Source organism: Callionymus lyra, chromosome 16 (assembly GCF_982586985.1).
Source record: "Callionymus lyra chromosome 16, fCalLyr1.hap1.1, whole genome shotgun sequence".
Taxonomy (NCBI): Eukaryota; Metazoa; Chordata; class Actinopteri; order Syngnathiformes; family Callionymidae; genus Callionymus; species Callionymus lyra.
This window is the reverse complement of record NC_141833.1, coordinates 14,909,849-14,932,396: the sequence shown is the minus strand read 5'-3', so window position 1 is coordinate 14,932,396 and position 22,548 is coordinate 14,909,849. Positions and strand designations below refer to the sequence as shown.

At 37.8% G+C, this 22,548-nt stretch overlaps 2 protein-coding genes across 3 annotated transcripts; both read right to left on the bottom strand.

Annotated features, from left to right (window-relative positions):
- Positions 1–1,347: 1,347 nt before the first annotated feature.
- Positions 1,348–3,372, bottom strand: foxf2a (forkhead box F2a). Its single transcript, XM_087810991.1, has 2 exons — positions 2,437–3,372; positions 1,348–1,571 (listed from the first exon to the last, which is right to left on the bottom strand). Exons 1-2 carry the CDS (start codon positions 3,248–3,250, stop codon positions 1,402–1,404), a joined length of 984 nt encoding a protein of 327 aa, XP_087667117.1. The 5' UTR covers positions 3,251–3,372; the 3' UTR covers positions 1,348–1,401.
- A 1,200-nt stretch (positions 3,373–4,572) lies between these two features.
- foxq1a (forkhead box Q1a) lies at positions 4,573–5,451 on the bottom strand. Of its 2 annotated transcripts, XM_087811058.1 has the most exons (2): positions 4,951–5,451; positions 4,573–4,882 (listed from the first exon to the last, which is right to left on the bottom strand). In XM_087811058.1, the coding sequence occupies exons 1-2, from the start codon at positions 5,431–5,433 to the stop codon at positions 4,697–4,699; spliced, it is 669 nt and encodes a 222-aa protein (XP_087667184.1). In that variant the 5' UTR covers positions 5,434–5,451; the 3' UTR covers positions 4,573–4,696. The 2 variants fall into 2 exon arrangements, with proteins under 2 accessions (XP_087667184.1, XP_087667182.1); XM_087811056.1 differs by having other exon boundaries at positions 4,573–5,451.
- Between the last annotated feature and the right edge of the window lie 17,097 nt (positions 5,452–22,548).

The following is a 22,548-nucleotide window of genomic DNA, read 5'->3' as shown; positions in this document are numbered from 1 at the left end:
TCCCTCGGGTAAAATATTACACCCATTATAATGTGCGCCTTCTTTAAAGGCCTTTCACAAGGTTGAGCCCAGAGACAAACACAACAGTCGCCTGGTTATTGGTTCTGACTGGCTTGAGGCCACGCCCATATTCCAGACACTCACCTGGAGATCACCTGCAGGTTTGTAGATCGGAACAAAACTTCGAACCAGATGTAGAGCAAATCAGATTTATATTTTATTGGACAGTGGGATTGTCAGTTGTCTTGAAAAAAAAAACCTTTCTTACCGTCGAGCAGCAGTACGTCTCTCTGCGCAGGCGCAACAATAAAGATGGCGGCACTTAAGGAGGGAAAAAGCTGTCCCTTCGAATTTATTTCTAGAGTTCCAAAAGATAAAGCCTTTTATCCCTTCATTTAGCGAAAATATTTGGATCATAACTTCCGAAGTAAGAGCAGGGACCATCAAAGTGAGTGAGTAAACATATTCTAGGGGATTTAACGTGTAAATAAGAGACATTTTGACTAATTTAAGGAAATTAAATGTTTGTTTTGTCTCTGTGTGTGTGAATGTTACCATTGATTCCTTCTTGTAAATGAATAGCGAGGCAGGTTCAGAATGAAATGAAACGTTTCCATTGACACACTCGTTACAAATAAACAGGTTTGAAAGAAATTAAACAGTTGCAGAACTTTGAATTGTATTACTTGAACCTGTCGCTAGAGGGCAGCAAAGACCGACGATCTTGAGAGGGACGCACCGTCTTAAATTTAGTTCATTCAATTATTTATTTTATTGACGTTCCAGCATCGATTTCTCTCCACAAGTTGTTTATCGATGTATTTATCGACACATTTTATTGTATATCCATCGACACATTTTATTGTATATCCATCTGTTTTGCCCATAAAATGTGTACCGATCTCAACAGAGAAATGCGTAGAGCCCAAGAAACTTTTTTCCTTCGTAATCTTTTTTAAAATGATATATTTAAGAATTGTACTTAATTTTAATGTTTTATACATACATAACACAACAATCCAGATGTATTCATGTAATATTTAAACTGCATAAAGCCTTGTGCCACCACTGGATGGATGGAAAATCAAAGCAAGTATATAAAAAAATGAATATTTAAAGAAATAACTAAACGCGTTTAGTACATTTTCTCCTAAAAAAAAAGTCTTCATTTTTTAACAAATATATTTTAGTTTGTGGTATAATTTATCCACTTTTATCAAATGTTCCGGTTTTTCGGACGATTTATTTACTGTAGACAAAATATCAAGATCTAAATAAATATATTTATCGTGTTATAAAGATGACGTTATAATGGATGCAGTGTCCTAATGGATGCTGAGACCCTCAGTGATGTACGTCTTTATTTGGAAGTAATAATCGAGTAAATACAATCCCGAAGAGTCACATGACGCACGGCTTGACGTCCTGGTAGGAAGTCTGGTGATGATGCAGCTGCTGATAATAAGACGCTCCTGCGTTCGAGTGGAAAGAAGGAAATCCGTTGAGGTTCAGAAGAAGATCTTTTCTGTCGCACACTGGAGCGGAGTGGTTGGAGTACCTAGAGAGGCCCACTGGAAACACACGAGACACACAGGTTACACACACTTTTGGTTAAATTCACAAGGTTTTTCCTCCTTTTTCTGATGAACTAATATAGAAGGTTATTGCTCTTTATTTGACACTTTTCTTTTATAGAATCAAACTGTTACAAAAAGGCGTTTATTTAAAAATATTTAGATTTATTGATTTACTTTTGTTCTGTACTGACACCACACATATAAATCCTATGTTTTGTTTACAACACTGGCATTAAACGTTTCTGATACTGCTATTAGATATGTTATTTTATAATGGTAAACTAGTAAAACAAATTTGATTTTCAAGGTTATTTATCATATATTTTAATAATTTATTATTTAAATGAAAGGAAACGTTTAGCTTTAGAAGATTGACGAGGGAAAAAAGGCTTTCGTGGTTATTTTATTAGAATTTATCTGTACGTTATATATATATATATATATATATATATTTTATTTAACGTACTGTACATCTTCCACTTATTAATATTTATTATTCTCTTATGTATTTGATGATGCAACGCCCCGATAATTTACCCATTTTATATCACCTTTGAATATATCAGTGGGAAAGCGATTATATATATTTTAATTGAATATAAAATGAAATATTTGGAACATGTTAAATGTATAATCTCTTACGTATGGAGACAACGTTTTAATAAACCTCAGCGTGAGCTCAAAAACAGCGAGTGGATTTTTCACATTTAATTATTCTATTAAGAATTAATATCATCAGGAAAACGAATAATAATCGTCTGTACATAAGTATTTAAAAATCAAAGGTTTTCAGTAACTTTTTAATTCAGTTTTAATATAAATAATATAAATATCAGATTCGCTGACTCAGCTCAAGTACCTGGGACCTCAGTGGGATCTCGTCCACTGTGATGCAGATAGCTTTGATCCACGGGGTATGACGTCATCCCCGACTGTATGGCGGAGTGCGCGGGGGTCCCCGAAGTCAGCGGCTGCTTGGGGTACGAGGGCGAGCTCCAGTTCGAGTATTGGCAGTCCAGCATGGCGGTGGAGGGCGTCAGGGGTCCGCTCGAGTCCGCGCCAGAACCCGCCGCCGCGCACGCCGAGCCCGCGGGCACGTAGGGCAGGTGATGACCTTCGAACCCCCCCGCGGTCTGACCCCCCAGCACGTCCTCGTAGCTGCCGTGGTACGACTGCAGGTCGAAGTTGTGCGCCAGCATGGAGGCGCCGAACCCGATCCCGTTCACCATCCGGTACATGGGCTTCAGCACCTGACACTTCCTTCGGAACCCGCGGGGTCTGCGCCGGAACGAGCCCTCCTCGAACATGAACTCGCTCCCGGGGTCGATGGTCCAGTAGTGGCCCTTGCCCGGTCTGCCCAGGCCCTTGGGCAACTTGATGAAGCACTCGTTCAGGGACAGGTTGTGTCGGACCGAGTTCTTCCAGCCCTGGTAGGAGCCCCTGAAGAAGGAGAACCGGGCCTGCAGGAACTGGTAGATCTCGCTCAGGGTCAGCCTCTTGCTGGGCGCGCTCTGGATCGCCATCACGATGAGGGCGATGTAAGAGTAGGGGGGCTTCTCCGGGCGCCGCAAGCCAGAGTTCCCCTTCTTGGCTTTCTCCATCAGCAGGTCCTGGCCCAGAGGAGCCACCGGTCCGGACGGGTCCAAGAGTTCGTGGGAGCGCTCCTCAGACATGGTTCCTCAGAGTCCCTCTAGACTTCCGCTGCGTCCTCCATCTGTCCATGGCCGGAGTGAGAGCGCGTGAAGCCCCCCAAAGAGTTCCTTCTGCTCAAAGTCGACCACCGATCCGCGTCTGAGTGGATCCTCTCTGCCCATCGAACCCCCCAAACACCCCCTCCAAGAAAGTGTCCGGCGCGAGGTTTGCTCCCTCCCCATCTGGCCAGGATCCAGACTAGAAGCCGGACACTCAGTGGAGTAAAAACAAATCCCCTCCCACGACCCTCTTTCTCAGCAGAGCGAGGCTGAGGGAAGGAAATTGACGTTTACCCGAAAATAAAGTCAATTTATTCCAACATTTTGAGACATTAGTATAATTGATTTTTACGTGAATAACAAAACAACGTTTAATTTAAAAAATATATATAATCTTGGTCATTTCTATTCATTTTAATTCATTTTTTAATATAAAATTATAGTTTATTAATGTTAACAGTTTTAATCGTTTAACTTTGTTTGTGGTATTTTAAACATAATGGGGGCAGCATTTAACCCTGAGTAGCTGGGATAGCCTTCCAAGAATCTAAAAAAAATACAACATAATAAATATTTCTACCTGATCGTTTCAAACATTTGTGTATCGTGTTAATCATAATTAAAAACAACAAAAAATATAAAATCGTCCTTTCTGAAATGTTTTTTATTTATTTATTTTTAATGTTTAAGGTATTTTCATCATTATAGAGACAGCAGTTTAACCCTGTGTAGCTGGGACTGCCTCCCAGGAATCTATGAAAAATATGTTTTTTACTTTATCATTTCAAAGATAAATGCAATTACGAACTTTTTTAATGATTCACTGTTTTTATTTACAACTATTGTTGTTTTTGTTTGTTTGTATTTTTATCGTAATGGAGGAATCATTGTAACCCTGGATAGCTGGGATAGCCTCCCAGGAATCTAAAATGATAAAGTAAAAAATAAAAGATACATTTGTGTAGCGAATATAATTTTTTTTTTTTTAACTAAATTTACTTTTAATTGTTTTATTGTTTTTTTTATTTGATTCACTTTTTATTGATTTTTTTTTTTTTTGGTATTTTCAACATTATAGTGGCACAATTTAACCCTGTGTAGCTGGGAAAGAAATGTAAAGAATAAGAAAAAAATGTGTTTTCTTTATTTTAAAGATATTTGTACATTAAATTGAAACATCCGAATGTTTTTTGTTTTTAAATCAAGTCAATTATTATTGTTTTCTATTTAGAAGTTGAATTTACGGGATTTATCCTTTAATTTAGTTTGTGTTACTTTGAACATATTAGAAACAGAAACGAAACCACGATACAAAACATGTTTTATTCCATCACAGTTCAGTAACATTTCCATCATAGAAACACAAATAATAATTAACATTATATATAAAAAATACTTTAAATACAACAACAATGTGATCTGGAAGTATTAACTCAGATGATGAAATCCTTTTTTTTTGTGCGTTAAAATGTTGACCCCTCTTGTAGAAAACGTCCTCTGTACGCATGCGCAGACCATAAGTCCTTGGGCCGGGTCACAGGTGGAGGAGGATGCGCCAAGAGGAAGGGGGTTCGAACCGCCCCGGGGTCCTTGACGAAGGGTCTGCTGAGGATGCTGTCGATGGAGAACGAGCTGGTGAACTTCACCCCGGGTTTCATCCTGGTCGCCCCGCAGCTGCTCACCCGCGTCTCGTCCGTGGCCCGCGAGCCCTCGGGAGGTCCTGCCAGGACCCGGTTAAGGCGCTTCCTCCGGCGCCGGAACACGCCGTCCGCGAACGTGTACTCGCTGTGCGGGTTCAACATCCAGTAGTTGTCCTTGCCCCAGGGCCTGGACGGGTCCCGGAGCACCTTCAGGAAGCAGTCGTTGAGGGACAGGTTGTGGCGCACCGAGTTCCTCCAGCCGGTGTAGGTCCCCCTGAAGAAGGGGAACTTCTTCATCAGGTACTCGTTGATCTCCGCCAGGGTCAGGCGGCCCGTGGGGGAGTCCCGGATGGCCATGGCGATCAGGGCGATGTAGGAGAAAGGGGGTTTGGGTCTCCGGGTGTACGGCTTGGACTTGGGAGATACTGGACTGTGAGGGACGCAGTCTCCATCCGAGCCGAGCTCCTCTTCAGGAGGAGACTCGCTGGTCCTCGACACCTTCCCGCACAAGACCTCCAGCTTCATCCTCCCTGCACCTGCCGGAGCCTCTCACCTGCAGCCGCGAGCGCGCGCGGGAGTTTATAGCTCACCTGAGGGACTCCGCCCCCCCCCCCTCGTGGTGTGTGGGGGGGCGGAGTCTGCGAGACTTCGAGATCTCACCACATCGCGTGTCTGTCGTACAATAAAGTGTAATTATATCCACATTCGCTCCCAGGTGTTTGATCAACAACGAGTGAACCCGTGTGTTCAGGTTAAAGCTCACCTGTGCAGGTGTTCCGCCCGAGACAGACAGGGGGCGCCATTTAACGAAGAAGTGTTTTATATCGATTTTTATCGAGTAAAAATGCGGGTATTCCGAGTCTGATTTTCAATTCCATTTTATTTAAAGTGTGTAATCATAACTAAGTTATCTCAAGACACTTTACAGTTGAAGTAAGACTATAGTGGTGAAAGGAAAAACAGATCCCAGCAATTCAACAACATTTCGGTCAGTATTTACTGCTAAAACTTTTAATTGCTATTCATTTTGATTAAAAGTAATAATAATAACGTTAAAATATTTGCCTTTTCTACACGTTTTTAACCGTTTTAATTGACTCCATCTCACTGTGCTTCTATTTTGGTAATAACTAGTGAAAACGTGAAATTCTCTATATATTTTTAATTAAAAATAAATGTATTTGTTTTCTTAATCAAACTACAAACACCAGTAAATTCATATAACATTTGGATTTAATTGTTGTCTCCTAACAAAGGTATTTAAAACGGATAGAGTTAAAATAATGTTTTCCTTGTCAATGATTTTAAGTATTTTTTTTCTCTCTTTGACACGTTTTCTTTTATAGAATCAGGCTGTATAATTTGATAGTAGTATAGTAGTATATAGTCAAGAAATAAGAAGAATTTAAAATATTTATCTCATGGGATTTTACAGAAGAAGTATCACAAGGGTGAAAATATATATATTTGGTTTTATGTATTTTGTAGTTATTGATCATTTCATTATTTATTAATGTGTATTATTTATTCTCGCAAAAATATATTTTTTAGCTCTTTTATATTTCATTTAATATCTAATCGACAATTAATATGTATAGTAAGTAAGTATAATTTGAATTGAAGAAATGAATCAGAATGAAACCAAAGACCTATTTATGTTTGTGATCAAGTTCCTGGATGTTTTTTAAACGATAAACTTTATACAAGCTTTATCAACTTTAACAGCCATAGTGTAAACGTTATCTTATCTTCTAAAGTCGACTTCCATTTCACTTTATCAGACTCCAGTTGTCCAGAAGTCATAATGTAAATGATAAATAAATCGTCTCACTGGGTCATGGATTATGATTTTATATGCGTTGTGTGATAATAACGATTGCGTTTGTGAAGAAACCGTGTTTATGACGAGGTTTACGACTCGGTTCTTGCCTCACTGACCCAGTTTGAAGAGACTCTTTATCTCCAGAACTTGGTCTCAAGATCCAAGTGAACCAACAGCTTATACATACTAGAAAAATAACTCTAAGAATTCAAGATATATATTGTTACAAAGGCTCGTCCTCCTGTTGATCTCAGAGTTTGTTTTGTCTTTTGTCCTCCCAGTAATACCATGTTTGTGTGACATCAAGCCAGAGGTGAAATCATTATTCTAAAAAAGTAACTTGTCACAAAAGGATTCCAGGACACTAACCACACACTGACAAGAGCTTAAATACCATGTATTCATTCTTCAAGTCACATGTAGCAACACGTTGCACCGTCAGGCACGTGTTTACGTTGATCTTATAGTCGCCGATGTCGACGTTTAGCCTTCAAATTCAAGTTTATTATAACAAAACTGAGGTTGCTATTGTGATACTGCTGTTATTTATTATTCTGTCTATGATAGATCAGCTTCTTTTCTTATGGTTTTCCCTCAATAATTGAGTTTTATGTACTCGGCTCTCAAAGTTTAACACTTTTACTTTTACTTTTAATGATGATGGCAACAATGGCTCAGTAACTTTACCAATAATGCCGAGGTCTGTGTGTGTGTGTGTGTGTGTGTGTGTGTGTGTGTGTGTATATATATATATATATATATATATTAATAAGAATATCTCACACTAGTATGGAGAGAAATGCGCTTTTTAGAGTTGTGCAGAATAAACTTTGACTAAAGAAGCAACTCTCGAATATGTAGTCTGTCAACTGATGCTAATGCTAACGCTTTTCTGTTAGCATCCTCATTAGCTTCTTTTTTTTAGCAACACTTCACTAAATCTCTCTTTTTAGAGTAAAAAAGAAACATTTTGGCCCTGAAATATATTTGTTTCACTGCTGAATAGATCAAATAGAGCCAATCAATGCAGTGATAGCGAGTTGCTAGTTAGCCGTTCCAGTAGCTAACTTCATATTAATGGATACAAATGAGTGTTAAAGCAAAGAAATGTATTTTAAAAAAGCTCTAAAAAGTAAATCGGAGCAAGAAAATCAAACAATATATTTTAACTACCTTTTCTTAACCCTTGTGTTATCTCAGGGTCAAGGTGACCCTAAGGCCTCGAACACAAATGTGTTTGTGGTATCCCTTGTGTTGACACTGGTTCAAGATGAACGACATCCACCACTGCATATAAGTTAGCAAGTAAGTAATTTGTATTTATGGAAGCCAGGGAGGTTGTTAACCTTGACCTGGAAGCAACACAAGGGATGAAACAAATGCATTTGTTTTCAGGCATTCGGGTCAGCTTGACCCTGAGACAACACAAGGGTTAATAAACCAGAGCTTTCAATGTTTGTGTAAACTGAACAGGTTGTTTTAGCTTTAAAGCTAACTGGATTTGATTTAGTATTTTACCGTCAATTACACAAAAATGACACAAAAGTTTTATGAATTCATACCGAATATACTCCAAATATTAAAGTTTTAGCTGTATTTACCGCGTATAGCCCTATGTAGCTGGGACACATTTGTTATATTAGAATTGTGCAATTAAAACTTAAGATACTTTACTCCAAGAAACATGTTTTCAAGTCATTAACCGTTTATCAATCCTTAAACTCTCCGCGACGTTCCCAAAAATGTAAACAGTTGCTAATCTAAAAATAACCATGACGACGACGAGGCTTTCAGTTTGTGCGACGCCCACTTAATGGTTGCGTGGAGGCGAACAAAAAAAAAAAAAAAGTCTTTTGCGTGTGAGACGCCACTTAGTTAGACGGGTTAAGATGTTTTTCCAAAAAGGATAATTCCGCCGAAGGCGTTAAAGAAGGAGCTTTTGGAAGATGCATTCAAGTCCAAAATAGCAACTAGAAATTGATGTTGATTCCGAACATTCCTCGGTGCTATTTATGGCAGCTGCGTGCTCGCCATCATTGTGCAAATACATCCCACCTCCGAGATATTTCATCAGCCGCTAATTATAGTATTTTGACAGCTCTGTTTTCCAAAGCGCTTCGCCCGTGTTTAACTGACACATCATGGCTCTGCCCAAACATGCGTGTTGTTAAGTCATCACGCAGCTTATAGTCGCGCATCGACTGCGACAAGTTTCTTCTTGTGTTCTACTGTGTTATTATCGTAGTACGATTTACACATTCAGCCGCTTTTACCACGAATAGCTTTGACCGAAAACCTCGTCAAAGTTGACTTTTAAATATCGTTCATTGACAAGATTATCTACTGGATAACATAAATATGTATAAATAAACATTAGTGGCTCAAAATCTACCATTAAATATATTGATATTGACCTTGAGGACGTCCTAAATGCAGTACCTGACTGGTGTTCTTTAATGGTTAAGTGCGATGTGTTGTTAAAAAAACCATCAAACCTGGGGCTGTAATCGTAGCAAGTTGTTAACAAGCGAAAACATGCCGCCCTTGTTTACCGATTTATGAAATGATCTCGCCATGGTAACGCCCAAAAAAACAGTGACAACGCACCTTTTTTTTTCTTTTTTTTTTTAAAGGAAAGAATTTCCCAATAAAAGCATAAAGAAGCTCTGTGAGCTAGTACTAGAAATGTACTGGAAAATTGGCTAAAGAGAAACTTATTTGGTTTGTTCAGGAACCGGTGTCGAAATCAAGGTATCACTATGTCTACCCACTATGTTGTAGTTTAATATACTACTACAGTTATAATAATTCTATAAAAAGTTGTAATAATGGGACCAGGAACCGACAATAAAAAGTTCATGGCAACTATCCTTCTACTGGGTTGTGTGAGTTCCGTAACCGTCACCTTATTGTTGAGCTACTGGGAATAAGACTATAAACAACATTTATTTAAAAAAATTAAATTAAACAGTCCAAAATTAAACATGATTGAGGTTCTACTACTGCTGATCCCCTTAGTGGGCAATCCCAGCTACCAGGGGCAAGAGGCAGCGCTTCATCCTGGAGTAGATGAACCTGGAACAGCCTTCACAGGACACTACCGGTGACAAAAATGCACATCTACAGACAACTTAAAGTTCTTAATCCACCCCTGAATGACTGTGGGAGGAAAACGGAGTGCCTGTCGTTAACCCATGCGAACACAGAAGTATCACGATTGAAAGTCAACAATACGATGTATTGTGATATTCTAGTAACAAGTACATACTTGACTTGAATCTGGTGTTGCAGAATTTACAGACCACATGACTCTTTAAGAAGTCGTAACTGCTTTCGTTTGTTTTGAAACCAAAATATGTGCAAACATCAGCTTTAGAAGATGCTGGAGTCAACTGTATCCTCTCGTCCTCAGTCATCGCTGGCATCTTGCTGGATTTCATTGTCTAGTCATTGTAACAAAAGTGTAAAAATATTGAAAGATGACTAGTTTGTTTCCATCGTCTTTGAAATAGTGAAAGTACTTTTTAATAGGAAGAGAAAACCAGACTAAAAAAGAAAAAAAACCCATCTTAGACGGGAGACCCTTCCATTTTCACGACTGCCAAATTACACTATTTGAACAGTAGGGGAGCCGGAAAACTCTACTGTTAACTACAACAATGTTTTCTTTATTTCAAATGCTAAAGAAGGTTGTTTGGGAATGAGAATTCTGATGCTTTTTGCCTAGTACTTACTAATACAGAAAAAACTATCAATATAAACTGATTTATTGGTATTTTTTCATGTTAAAACGTCATGTAATTGGAAGCCTTCATCACCACGCCGCGTTACAACATTCAGAATCCACATGCGGGTGAGTAATCGTATCTGAGATGTTCTCTTGATGTGTAACCGGCGTCTCCAGCGGAGCCGAGACACTGTACGAAGAACATTCTCCGAATACTTGTTTGTCACCTCGTCGCTGCCGCTATAAGCCGTCGAATAGAAAAGTGGCTTCTTAACTCGTTCAAATAGTTACGTTGACAGTCTGAGCTCGCGCCGCGTCTTGTCCCGTCTGCCCCGCGGCTCTTCACATAAGCAGGGAAGGGAAAAAAAAAAAAAAAACGACGCTGAGATAATATCGCTGTTACTACGTGACCTGTTTGGGTTATATTCAGATGAGAGAAAAGACCTCATGAGGGGGGGGTAAAAAAAAAGAAGACAACAAAAGGCCCTTCGTGCAAAGCGAGAGCAGCAGGAACTCCCTTCAGGTGCCTGTAAAACGCTGCCTTTGCACGAAACCCTGCGCAGGTTTACCGGCACACGCCTTATTTACACCTACTCAGATTCAAGTCAATCCGAGGGCAAATGCCATCTTGTCATGAAGATTTAATGCAATGTGAGTCTGTGGATTTTTAAGTGTTTGGTCGCTCGCCAATATTTGTTTTCCTCGTAACCAGGGACCTCTTGGGGGGAAAAAAGAAACCGTTAAAGGTTGTATTTTAATTCCACGTAATTATGAACCAATAAAAAATAAAATATGTCCAAATTTAAAATGCGTTTCATGAAGACTGAACATTATGAGTCAAATCGTTTAAAGATATTTCTCACCAGTCATGTTTCGCTTGTTGATGTAAACAACAAAAGTCGATGATTAAGAACAAGAAGGACAAGAATGAGTCATTTGTACTTGATGGAATATTTAACAATAATTGTTTAATGGCTTTTCAATTTTATATTTCGGATGGGTGTGTAGGTATTATCTTTTGTTGTTGCTGGTCGCCCATTGGGGTTTTATTTTGAAAACTTTGAATAGAAATTGACTCATTTAATAACTACAGTCATCAAAATGGATTGTTTGTTTTTCCTTTGTTTATTTGTTTCTAAAACAAGGCAAAGCTGATTTGATGAATCACTATCATATAAGAAGTGTTTGGCATTTTCCCCGGATGAAGTTGTTTTGGTTTTTTTCATCGAAAACAATTACATTTTAAAAATACAGCGAAATGCCCTCAACACACAGGTTAGAGACATTATTGCTTGACTCTAATGATAAATAAAATACATGTCTTTCAGGTAAACACCAAATTATATTGTACCATAAAAATACACCAAACCACCCTGGATAAAAAAAAACAACCTGAAATTATCTTTTAATTTTACAAAAACTTTCAGGAATTTCCTCTTCCGGTCAAACGCCAAATTAAAATCTAAAAATACTAATCACCTTTATGTTAAAGTTGATTTGATATATTTTTACTTGATAATGAAAAAACTTTTGTTTTTCTGTATATTATCGCTTTAATCCACCAGAAAACCCTTTTGTAAACATTTCTTACAGGTAAAAAATACACCAAACCACCTTCTAAAACAATGTTGATTATTATTTCACTTAAGGTTTAAAAAAAAAAATCTTTCCCAGAAATGATCACTTAAGTCAGCCAAAAACGTTCTAGAAAATTTGGGTAAACACTAAATGTAAACGTTAAAACTACGCCAAACTACCTTCAACATGCTGTTAATTCGCACTTTACTTAAATACTCTTTGCCTCACTTTATCGCTTGAATCTACCAAAAAAATAAAAGTCTGGAAAATGTTCTTTCGGGTAAACACAAACTTACTTTCTTAAAAATACACCAAACCACCGCAGTAAGGTGGTCAGCGTTTGACCTAAAAATAAAATAATTTTCCCGGTAATCCTTGCCTGATTTTTTTCATGGGAAAAGCTATAATCAATGCCGATCTAGTTAAACCTAATTTAGTATAACATTAGAATACTTTTCTTAAACCACATTTTAAACATTAAATAAAGCAACACTTGTGGATATTTCTAATTGAAAAGTAAACGCGCTACACATGTTGTTACCCATTTGCCATTTCCTGTTTACCATATAAAAGTAAAATGGCTGCCGTTTAGACGTCTGGTTTAATTCTTCAATACATTTCTGAGTCTCTTGAGTTCGTCAAGTTTATTAATTCTGAATTCACATTTTTGGGTTTCATCACCGCGTGAACTGTTTTGACTGTGTCGAGGAAAGTTTTGTTTGAAGGAATGTCGTCCAACGAGGAAGAAGAATTCACTCTTGAGACTCTCACGACGTAAATCTTTTATTAATTGTCGCCGACAAATTAATAAAACTGACTGAACAAGGTTTCAATCACATCGGACGTTTTTAAGAGGATTCGAATGTTCAGTAAATCTGGAATCGTAAATCATCATCAGAGATGGAAGTGGAAAAAAAAAAAAAAAAAACGGCCTGTGAGTCATGAATCCTTTGGATGTTTTCACTCAGCAGAAACGCCACCATAGATCTCCGTGTGTGGTATGTGTACAACATGGAGAATGTAAACTGTGCTTGAAATACGATCCTCCACTTTTGAAGTTTGAAGATCTGTGAGGGATCAAGTCCGGCATGCTCAGCATTTCTGCTCCACAACATCCAGAGTTCACCTGGAAACGGGACATTTATTAAACGACGACGCTAACATTTGATTATCAATCGAGGATTTATTAGTGTTGTTGCCCGCGACCTCTGACCGGACGGCTTTTCAAGAACCCGGCAAGGTCGGACTTGCAGGATCAGCTGCTGCCAACAAAAGGTGCGTGAGAGTCGTCGCTCCACCCAAATTTCATGAATCATGCCACATCTACACAATCGGCCCGGTTTTAAATAAACATCCCTGTTTACTTCTCGCCGAACACGAGACGCGGGAAGGTTTACGCCACGTGACACAAACCAGACTTTGGAGTCGAACTTTCGCTCAGAAGCTCCCGAGTGTCTTTCTGTCGAGTCAGTGTGTTCAGCTGAACTTCTCCATTCCTTTTGTTCTAATAGAGCAGGACTGAGAGACATGATCTCTTCAGTTCTGAGGATACCCTGGGTCAGACCCAGTACACACTGAACGGCTCAGCAGGAGGTCTCCCTGGAGGCAGGTGGACTTGGACCCACCTAACTGTGTCTTATTCCTATAGTTTTGCTTTGAGTCTTTCCATAAAGCCCTTACCCTACCTTTCACTTGTGCCAAAGTCTTTGTCGTCTTCTTAAGCTCGACCATGGTGGGGTCAGTGGGGCAGCAGCTTCAGTGAGGAGGCCCAGATCTTCGTCTCCTCAGCTACTCCGTCCAAGCTTTTCCCGGCATTCAAAAGTCGACTAAGAACCATCGTCTCACCACATTTCCTGGAGTTCCACCGCAATCTCTTACCTGTGGGACATGCCATGGACACCTCAGGAGGCCTCCTTATCAGATGCCCAAGCCACCTAAGCTGACTTATCTCGAAGTGGAGAAGCAGTGGCAGTTTATGCCAAGCCCATCCTGGTTTTGTCGTGCTTCTCGCCCTATCTCAAAGGGAGCGTACAGCCACCCTGTGGAAAACCTTAATTATTGCTCCTGGAATCTTGTTTTTTCGGTCACTTCCCAACGCTTGGAACTATAGGTTGACTTGGGGCCAGTATTTCAGTCCGACTGGAGACGTTGGTTTTGGTCTTCTCCAGGAGGAGTGTAGCAGGGGTGTTGTGTTCACCCAAAGAGAACTCATTGTAAGACATAGGAACTACTGTACCTTCGATCTTGAGTAATCCTTGTTAGTTTTAATTGATCAGAGTAATATGAAAACTCTCCCACAATAACCTTTATGATAAGTTTTATGGTTATGTCCTGGTGATGTTATGATCATAACCTGATTTTAACAGTGTACGTCGCTTCATAAACGGGTTGTCTCTTTTAACTCTGTTCCATATAAGAGAATGTATTCGTCCATTTTGATACCCCTCTCCCTGCTGGCCAAATTGAATACTGGAGTAAAGACGGAGGTGTATTGTGGCAAAGCATGGGAGGAAGCAGATTGTTTTAAGGGAGAGTGTAGCCTTTGGAGGAAACCAACCATTTCCCAAGGATGCAAACCAAAGCTTAGGTTTGGATCACAGATCAACTGGTAAAATGATAGCTTAAATTTTTGTCTTTAGATCTGTATTCACCCAGACAAACTCATAACACAAAAGAAGGGCAATCATAGACATTTAACCTTGTGATTTTGGCACCTTGTGTGTTTGAGTTTTTCCGATTTTTTTAATCGATTTCAAAATGTTTTCTTCACCTCTGATCTTTAATTAACCCCCGTTGACCAACTTCCCAGCGGGGTGGATTCAGTTTCGCAGACTTCTTTTCGAAGAATTCACCTTCCCAGGAAACTGTCAGCGGGACAACGGGATGTTTTGGTTTCGACGCTCCATGTTTGTTGAAGCTGAAGCGGGGATTTGGAATGGACGATAAGGTCAAAAGAGACGTTGGGTGAAGTCTCTTTAGGGGGTCAGGAATGTCCCTTTTTCTTAAGGGTCACCAAGTCTCCTACCTTGAACCCATGTTTGTACCACATGGTGCCAATGGGTATAAATGAGGGAAGTATTGCGTAGCATATTTATAGGAACTTTAGTGAGGCGTGACTGTCCCACAACAAAAGTTTAGACAATCAAATTGTAATGAGGACACTTTCCAAATACAAGTTTCCGTCCACCAACATGTTCAACTACTTGATACCGTTTCCTGAATTCCTGTGCAGGGAATATGAATGCGGCACTTCTCCGAACGAAGTGTCAAACACAATGGCGGCTGAAAGTCAAAGAGCCAGACACGATGAAAGCATTTCCCGTCCATTGACCTCTTGCCGTTTAGACTCTGCTAAGTTATGTAGCGAGATGAAAACAAAGCCTTTGTAATCTGATCCTTGTGCAGCATCAAACAGAAACTACCAACAAAAAAAAACAACAAAGCTTTCGGTAAAAGGGGAACAGAAATAGTTCCCTATAACAATAGGAGTGTAGCTGCCTAGTCAAAAAATAGATTTCCCGGTTTTGTTTTTACCAACCTTTGGCTCATCATGTGCCTTTTAAAAACCTTCACAATATTTAAAGTCAGCCCGTGTCAAACAAGTAGTCATTAGTATGCTTGTGCATTCAGGATGTTGCCAGAAAAGATATAAACCAAAGCCCTCCTGGCTAGAGACCGTTTATCTGAGGGTATAATGTATGCACCGCTCTGTTGCCTGGTTTCAGGTGTTTCCAGAAACAAACCGGAGTATTATGAGAACCGCAAATATGGAATAGAATCCTTGTTTGTAAAAGTTCAAATGCCAGTGTTCCTGCCTCAGGTGGAGGAGTTCAAGTATCAGGTGCAGAGATTAATTTTTGTATATTCAAGTCCAGACACAAGATTGGGCCGAGAACTGAATGAGCAACATATCACAGGGTGCAAAATGATGTAATGCCACTTGCTATATTCTGTTAGTATCCTGGTCCTACTAGTAATCTGCCTCTGTTGATCAGTGAATGAAACTCTCTACTAGCATCCGGCAGATGATGCGACTAGAAGAAGAATGAAGGCGTGATATGGTGTCTCCAACAGTCCCAGATATCTGGCACTCAACCTTCTCCTTATCATGAACAGTGAGCTTCACCAGTTGCTGGCGAAAATACAGTTGCGTTTGCCACTGACGTAGGTCAAGGTCGTCAGGGGAATCTGGTGAATGTATAACAAACTTGTACATGACGAAGAGGCATATCCCTTGTGTTGCCTCTGGATCAAGGTGAACGACCTCCCTAGCTTCCAGAAATAGATATGGAGTGGCGTAGGAGGTTCGCTTTGACCCAGAGTCCACACAAGGGACACCAAAAACACATTTGTTTTTCGGCCACCGGGTCACCCTCACCAAGGGTTAAGCTGATGACTATAAATACCAAAGATTGATTATGTTTAGATATAAGGTCACAATAAGGTAAGTAAGTAAGACATTTTTATTTGTATAGTGCTTTTCCAGACCAGGGTCACAAAGCGCTTAAACAATCAAAACAATACTCAATAAAGTATACAGTCCAAAGGGCAAGATAAAACTGATAACACAACAGGAGTTCCAGAAAATCAAGGAAAAGCCTGAACAAATAAAAACGTCTTAAGATGTTTCTATGGAGTTTGCTAGGTGGGTGATGGACTTGAGCTTTGCAAGGACGATGCACCCCGGTCCATATCGTTGGTAGACTCGACTATACCGCAAAAAAATGGACCAGATTGATTGCAGAGGCATCACAGAAATCCTTGAGAAAGCCTCCGTGGTGAGGCCCTCCCTGGAAGTATAACTGAGGTAAGGCCCGGAGATTACTTAGTCGCATAGCTGGCCTGAGATGACCTCGGTATTCCCTTGAAAAGACCCGAGGAGGTTTCTCGAGTTAATTCACGATACCTCTTCCACACTCAAATAGTCTCGTCTTCCATTTTTAACACTATTATCAACCCCGAGGTTAGCATCAGGGATGTTAGCTTGTTGGAAACTCTAGCTTGATCAACACGTTTCGACTTCCTTACGTTATGTTTCTTCCATTTCTATAATTTAAGACAATCCGATATGCTGAGTCATCAAAAAAAAAAAAAGGCGACTCCTTCATCAGCCTTAAACCACATTGTGTGTAATAACATTAATCCAGGCGTCATAAACGGCTTCCGTTACAAGAATAGCACTAATAATAATAACACACTTTGTTGGTTTCGGTGCAGCATCGAGCGGTTTGTGTTTAGTTTGGCTTCCGTCCCGTAATTGTATATCATCAACCTGTGCGTAATAATCACTCGATGGAAACTTTGATTGCTAAAGATTAGCCTCAACAAAGTTTTACAACTGTTTTTAAAGAGGAACACAGTGAAACATACTGCCTAGCAACCGCCCACAACATGCTAGCTCGGCTCCTTATGATGACATTCTGGCAACGGTTGTAAGGCACTAAAAACATATTTTAAAAGATAAAAGTGGAATGTCTTGTTTATGTTGCTATAATGTTGCTGTTTGGAATTAGCAAATTAGCTTGTATTGTGTGGAGAAAATTGATTCTTGTTAAACACAAAATTAAAATGTAAGTTTACAAAAAAAATTCAACGTTTAATCTAAATTACAATCAAGACTACATATGAAAAAAAGAACATAAAATGAAAGAAAAGCACAAAAAAGACCATGGAAGATATAAAAACTCTTTAGATAGATCTTCGCAGTTTTACCCAAAAATGTAGTTTATAAGAATGACAATATTTAAACTCCTTAAAATCTGATTTATGCCCGGATTTAAAGAGAATATTTAAACCTACAAAAAATTGTTTCTTCAAACACGTGACCAAAAATGGATGAAATCAAATCAGAAATTGTTCTAAAATCATAATACTTACTGTAATATAATACAATTAATTTGAAATTACTTTAAAATTCCAATAGTTCCAATTTTTTAAACGGTTATTAAAATGTATTCCTGAGCAGGAATATAAACACTTCTTCGACTAGTGTCAAATACAACAGTTTTTTTATTTTCTTGTTTTTTTTTTACTTTGTTTTGATTCATATTAACCCAACATTTTAATCCAAGTTCACAAAAGATCAACATTTTAAATGAATTAAAATCCGAACTCGATAAAAAAGTATAAAACAGACAATGGAATATCTAAAAAAACGTACATCTTTGCAATTTTACCCAAAAATATAATGTACAAGAATGAACAGAGTAGTTTTTAACCTCTTATAACGTGACCAAAAAAAATGAAATCAAATCAGAAATTGGTCTAAAATAATGATTTGTAATGTAAATTAATACAATTACTACGAAAACACTTTTAGAGTGAAATCAAAGCTTGTGAAGAATGAAACTACAGTTTTAGATGGATATTATAATGTACATGGTTTTTTTTTAAGTTTATGTCCACCATCATATTAAACTACTTTTTTTTTAACGTGGATTTCATTCACGTTCAAAATTAAATTGTAACTTTATAAATGAGAAGCAACCTTTTATACTCAATTGGAATAAGAACTCGTTGAAAAAAGACGGTTTTTAAAACGTAAAATGAAAGAAAAGTACAAAAAAAACAAATGTGGAATATATAAAAAGTGTTTAAATACATATTTAACCAACAAAAAAAGTAAACATTATAGAGTATTTTGAAATAATAAAATGTTTCTTCAAACACATGACCAAAAAAACCTGTAATCAAATCAGAAATTGGTTAAAAATCCCTATTTATACTGTAAAATAATACAATGAAATAACTTTAAAATGAGAGACGGTCAAAAATGAAACTTGACTTTTAAATGGATATTAAAATGTACACTTTAAAATACTAAATTGCTGATTCTTATTCAAGAACATGTGTGTGATTATTTAAATATTGAAGTAAAAGCTTAACATTTTATTCGTTAGACTCCAAACTAGTCTTTGATCAAAAGCTACGACATATTTCTTTTGTCGTCTGACGTCTCATTGTCACGTCAACACAAAAAAAAACATTTTTGAACTTGACTCGTGATACTTGGCAAACTTTTAAAAAAAAATCTATGATATTTGAAATCGAAACAAATGGCTTAATCGCAAACAAAAGGCTTAACACAACATCCCTCCGGAGTTAAACCCGCAACCTTTACGTCTACATATTTCCCGCGAGCTCCCACGAGTCGTTGGGGTGAGGCTGGTATTGAGCGAAGCGTCCTGCAGTCGTGTTCACATAAACAAACCGCTGCGAGTCCCAGGGATTTGCACAGATTACTTAATAAGCCGAGTGATGAGTAAGACACAAAGTGGCGACACAAACACAGGCGCTTGTAAACAGCCGTGACTAACGTCTCAATGGAGGAGAGTCGGAGGCTGAAGAATTGGTGTTGACACCAGCGACTCTCGTCAGGCACGCAACGTCGGCTGACGTTAAAGCAACTCTGCTTAAAAAATATGTTTCGCTAAGTCAGATGTACGGTGGCTGGGAAACCATGGTCCATTTTCAAAAAAACTAATGAAATCTCAAAAGATTCTAAAGAAAATTGACCAATTCTTCATCAAAATAATTGACTAAAATCTTATAATAATATAATATATGATATTATTCATTATAATAGTTAATTATTAATTATAATATTCTATGATATTGATCCCTATCAAATGCTTTTCTTCTCGTTTAGACTATTGTAACATTTTATTTTCGTGTCTAAACAAGAAGCATCTCTCTCTCCTGCAGTTAATACAGAATGCACCGAGAATTCTGACCCGCTCTAGTAGAAGAACTCACATTTTCCCAATCCTTAAAAACTATTCACTGGCTGCCAGTTTAAGGATCAACTTTAAAATTCTGGTTCTTACTTTCAGATCTATCGTCTTCTGTGTTTCTGACTCCTTCAAGAAACATCTTAAGACATTTTTATTTGTGCTTTTCCCTTATTTTCTGGGACTCCTGTGTTTGTGTCTTGATCTTTAAAAGTATATATTTTTAACTGTGTATTATTTTTGATAGTTTAAAGCGCTTTGTGACCCTGGTCTAGAAATAACCTTTACTTACTTACTTAAAAAACATTTATTGTTGTTTTCTATTACTGGATATTTAGTTTTTAAGCTTCTTTTCTTGATCTTTAAAGTTGCTTGAGTCAGCCAATAAAACTTGAGTATGAATCTGTTTCGGCAGCAGCCTGGACGTCCAACATATCTCTTAATCTCTGCGTCTCACTAATGTCTGCATGTGTGTGTGTGTGTGTGTGTGTGTGTGTGTGTGTGTGTGTGTGAGTCGCCTTGTTAACTGTTTTCACAGCTGAGAGTAGAAAGTCCTTTCCACACCTCTCGGCAGCTGTTTTCCACACTGTCACGCTAAGACTGCAGGCTCCACCTCCCTCTGCAGGGCCCTCTAGGGGCCGCCTTTCATCACTTCAGGGATTTCTGATATCACAGTCAATTTAAGCGAAGCAGCTCCTTGTAATGTTTTTCTTTTTTAATACTTTTGCGTAGATAAGATTGAGCCTCATTGTGTAGAAATAATATTTACCAAATGATCCTGTATTATCTGTTGAATTAGTTTGAATGTTTAAATATCCATAATGTATAATAATAATAATAATGGTTAATCATTGAAAAAAAGGATGTCAATCTTTATTGACATCCCAGCATTAGATAAGAACCAGGAAACATTACAGTTACCGTATCTCTACCTGACAAGAATGACCTTTGACCCCCCCTGTTCGATCATCCATTCATATTACAGTTGACTTAAAGTGACACGATTACAGCACGATGACGAATGAAAAATTGTTTATTTCGGCGCGTTGTCTTGCTAATGCTAGCTGCTAGCAATTGTAGAAATTGTCAGGAGGTAGATTGTAGAAGAATTACGTCCACACGGTTTTACAGTAAATATATATTCAGGATTTTAATGACAGTTTTATTCTATAGGAGACAAAAGTCGAGAAATATATTGTCAATTTTGACTCTTTGAAGCCGATTTCTTTTCCGTTGCAAACCGTTCAAATAAGGGCTGTGTATTGATAAGAATCCATTGATACGATGCGTATCACAGTACATCTGTGACGATAAAATATATTGCAATACTGTAGAAACAACTATATATATTGTTTATTTTAAAGAAACAACACTTTTTCTGGATTTTACAACAAAGAAATTAGAAAATACTTTCTCTAATCAAATGTGAAAGTCATGGTAGGAAAGTACTTCTCAAAATATCAACAACAAATTTATATTAACAATAAACAATGAAGTGGACTAATATCTCGAACAACCTTTAATTTCTTAACTTTAAACCTTTTTTTAAAACCAAAATGAGTCCAAACATCGGCTATAAAAACTGCTGGTAAATCCTTTCTTTTTCACTCATCGCTGCCATTTCATCGGTTTTAATGTTACTTTGGAACGGAGGCAATGATGAATGTCGCCAACTAGTGGCCATAAGTTTAATTGCAGCACACAAATGAGTAAACGCTGTGAATATTTGAGTGTTGATTGTAAAATCAACCATTGAATGATTATCTTTTATACATGCGCGATTGAAATATAAACCATTCAATAACTTTGAATTAAAATAAAATGTTAATCTCAAAGGTAAAATATATATATATATTTTTAATTTTCTGACACCTCTAGTTACCTTTATTATTTTTAAGTGCATACCTCATCTATGGAGATCATTTTAACTTCTGTTTTGGCAGGCCATCGTTTTTGACATGGAAAATGTTAGTTCCGGAAAACTAGCTTATTTAGTAACCCTAAAAAATTGTGGATGTAAGCTTTGTTCTATGAAGTAAATTTTTTTACCTTCTTTATTTTTTCTTCAACCGAAGACAAAACACAAGTGAGCACACAGTGATGGTACTGGTACTTACTTTTAAATCACTTTCTCTTTACACTTTACACAGAATAGCTTAGTTTACAGAAGTATGATTGGATGTATACTTTACTCTATACTATCAGTGTAATAGGTATGTACTGAGTCTTTAGTTTAGTTTACAGAAGTATACTTTCAAATGTACTCCTCTCTTTACTACCAGTGTACTAGGTATACACTCTGATTCTATGTTTTAGTTTTTCAGAAGTATACTTTTAAACATACTCATCTCTATACTACCAGTGTACTAGGTATACACTCTGATTCTATGTTTTAGTTTTTCAGAAGTATAATTTTAAACATACTCATCTCTATACTACCAGTGTACTAGGTATACACTCTGATTCTATAGTTTAGTTTTTCAGAAGTATACTTTTAAACATTCTCATCTCTATACTACCAGTATACTAGGTATACACTCTGATTCTATAGTTTAGTTTTTCAGAAGTATACTTTTAAACATACTCATCTCTATACTACCAGTGTACTAGGTATACACTCTGATTCTATGTTTTAGTTTTTCAGAAGTATACTTTTAAACATACTCATCTCTATACTACCAGTGTACTAGGTATACACTCTGATTCTATAGTTTGGTTTTTCAGAAGTATACTTTTAAACATACTCATCTCTATACTACCAGTGTACTAGGTATACACTCTGA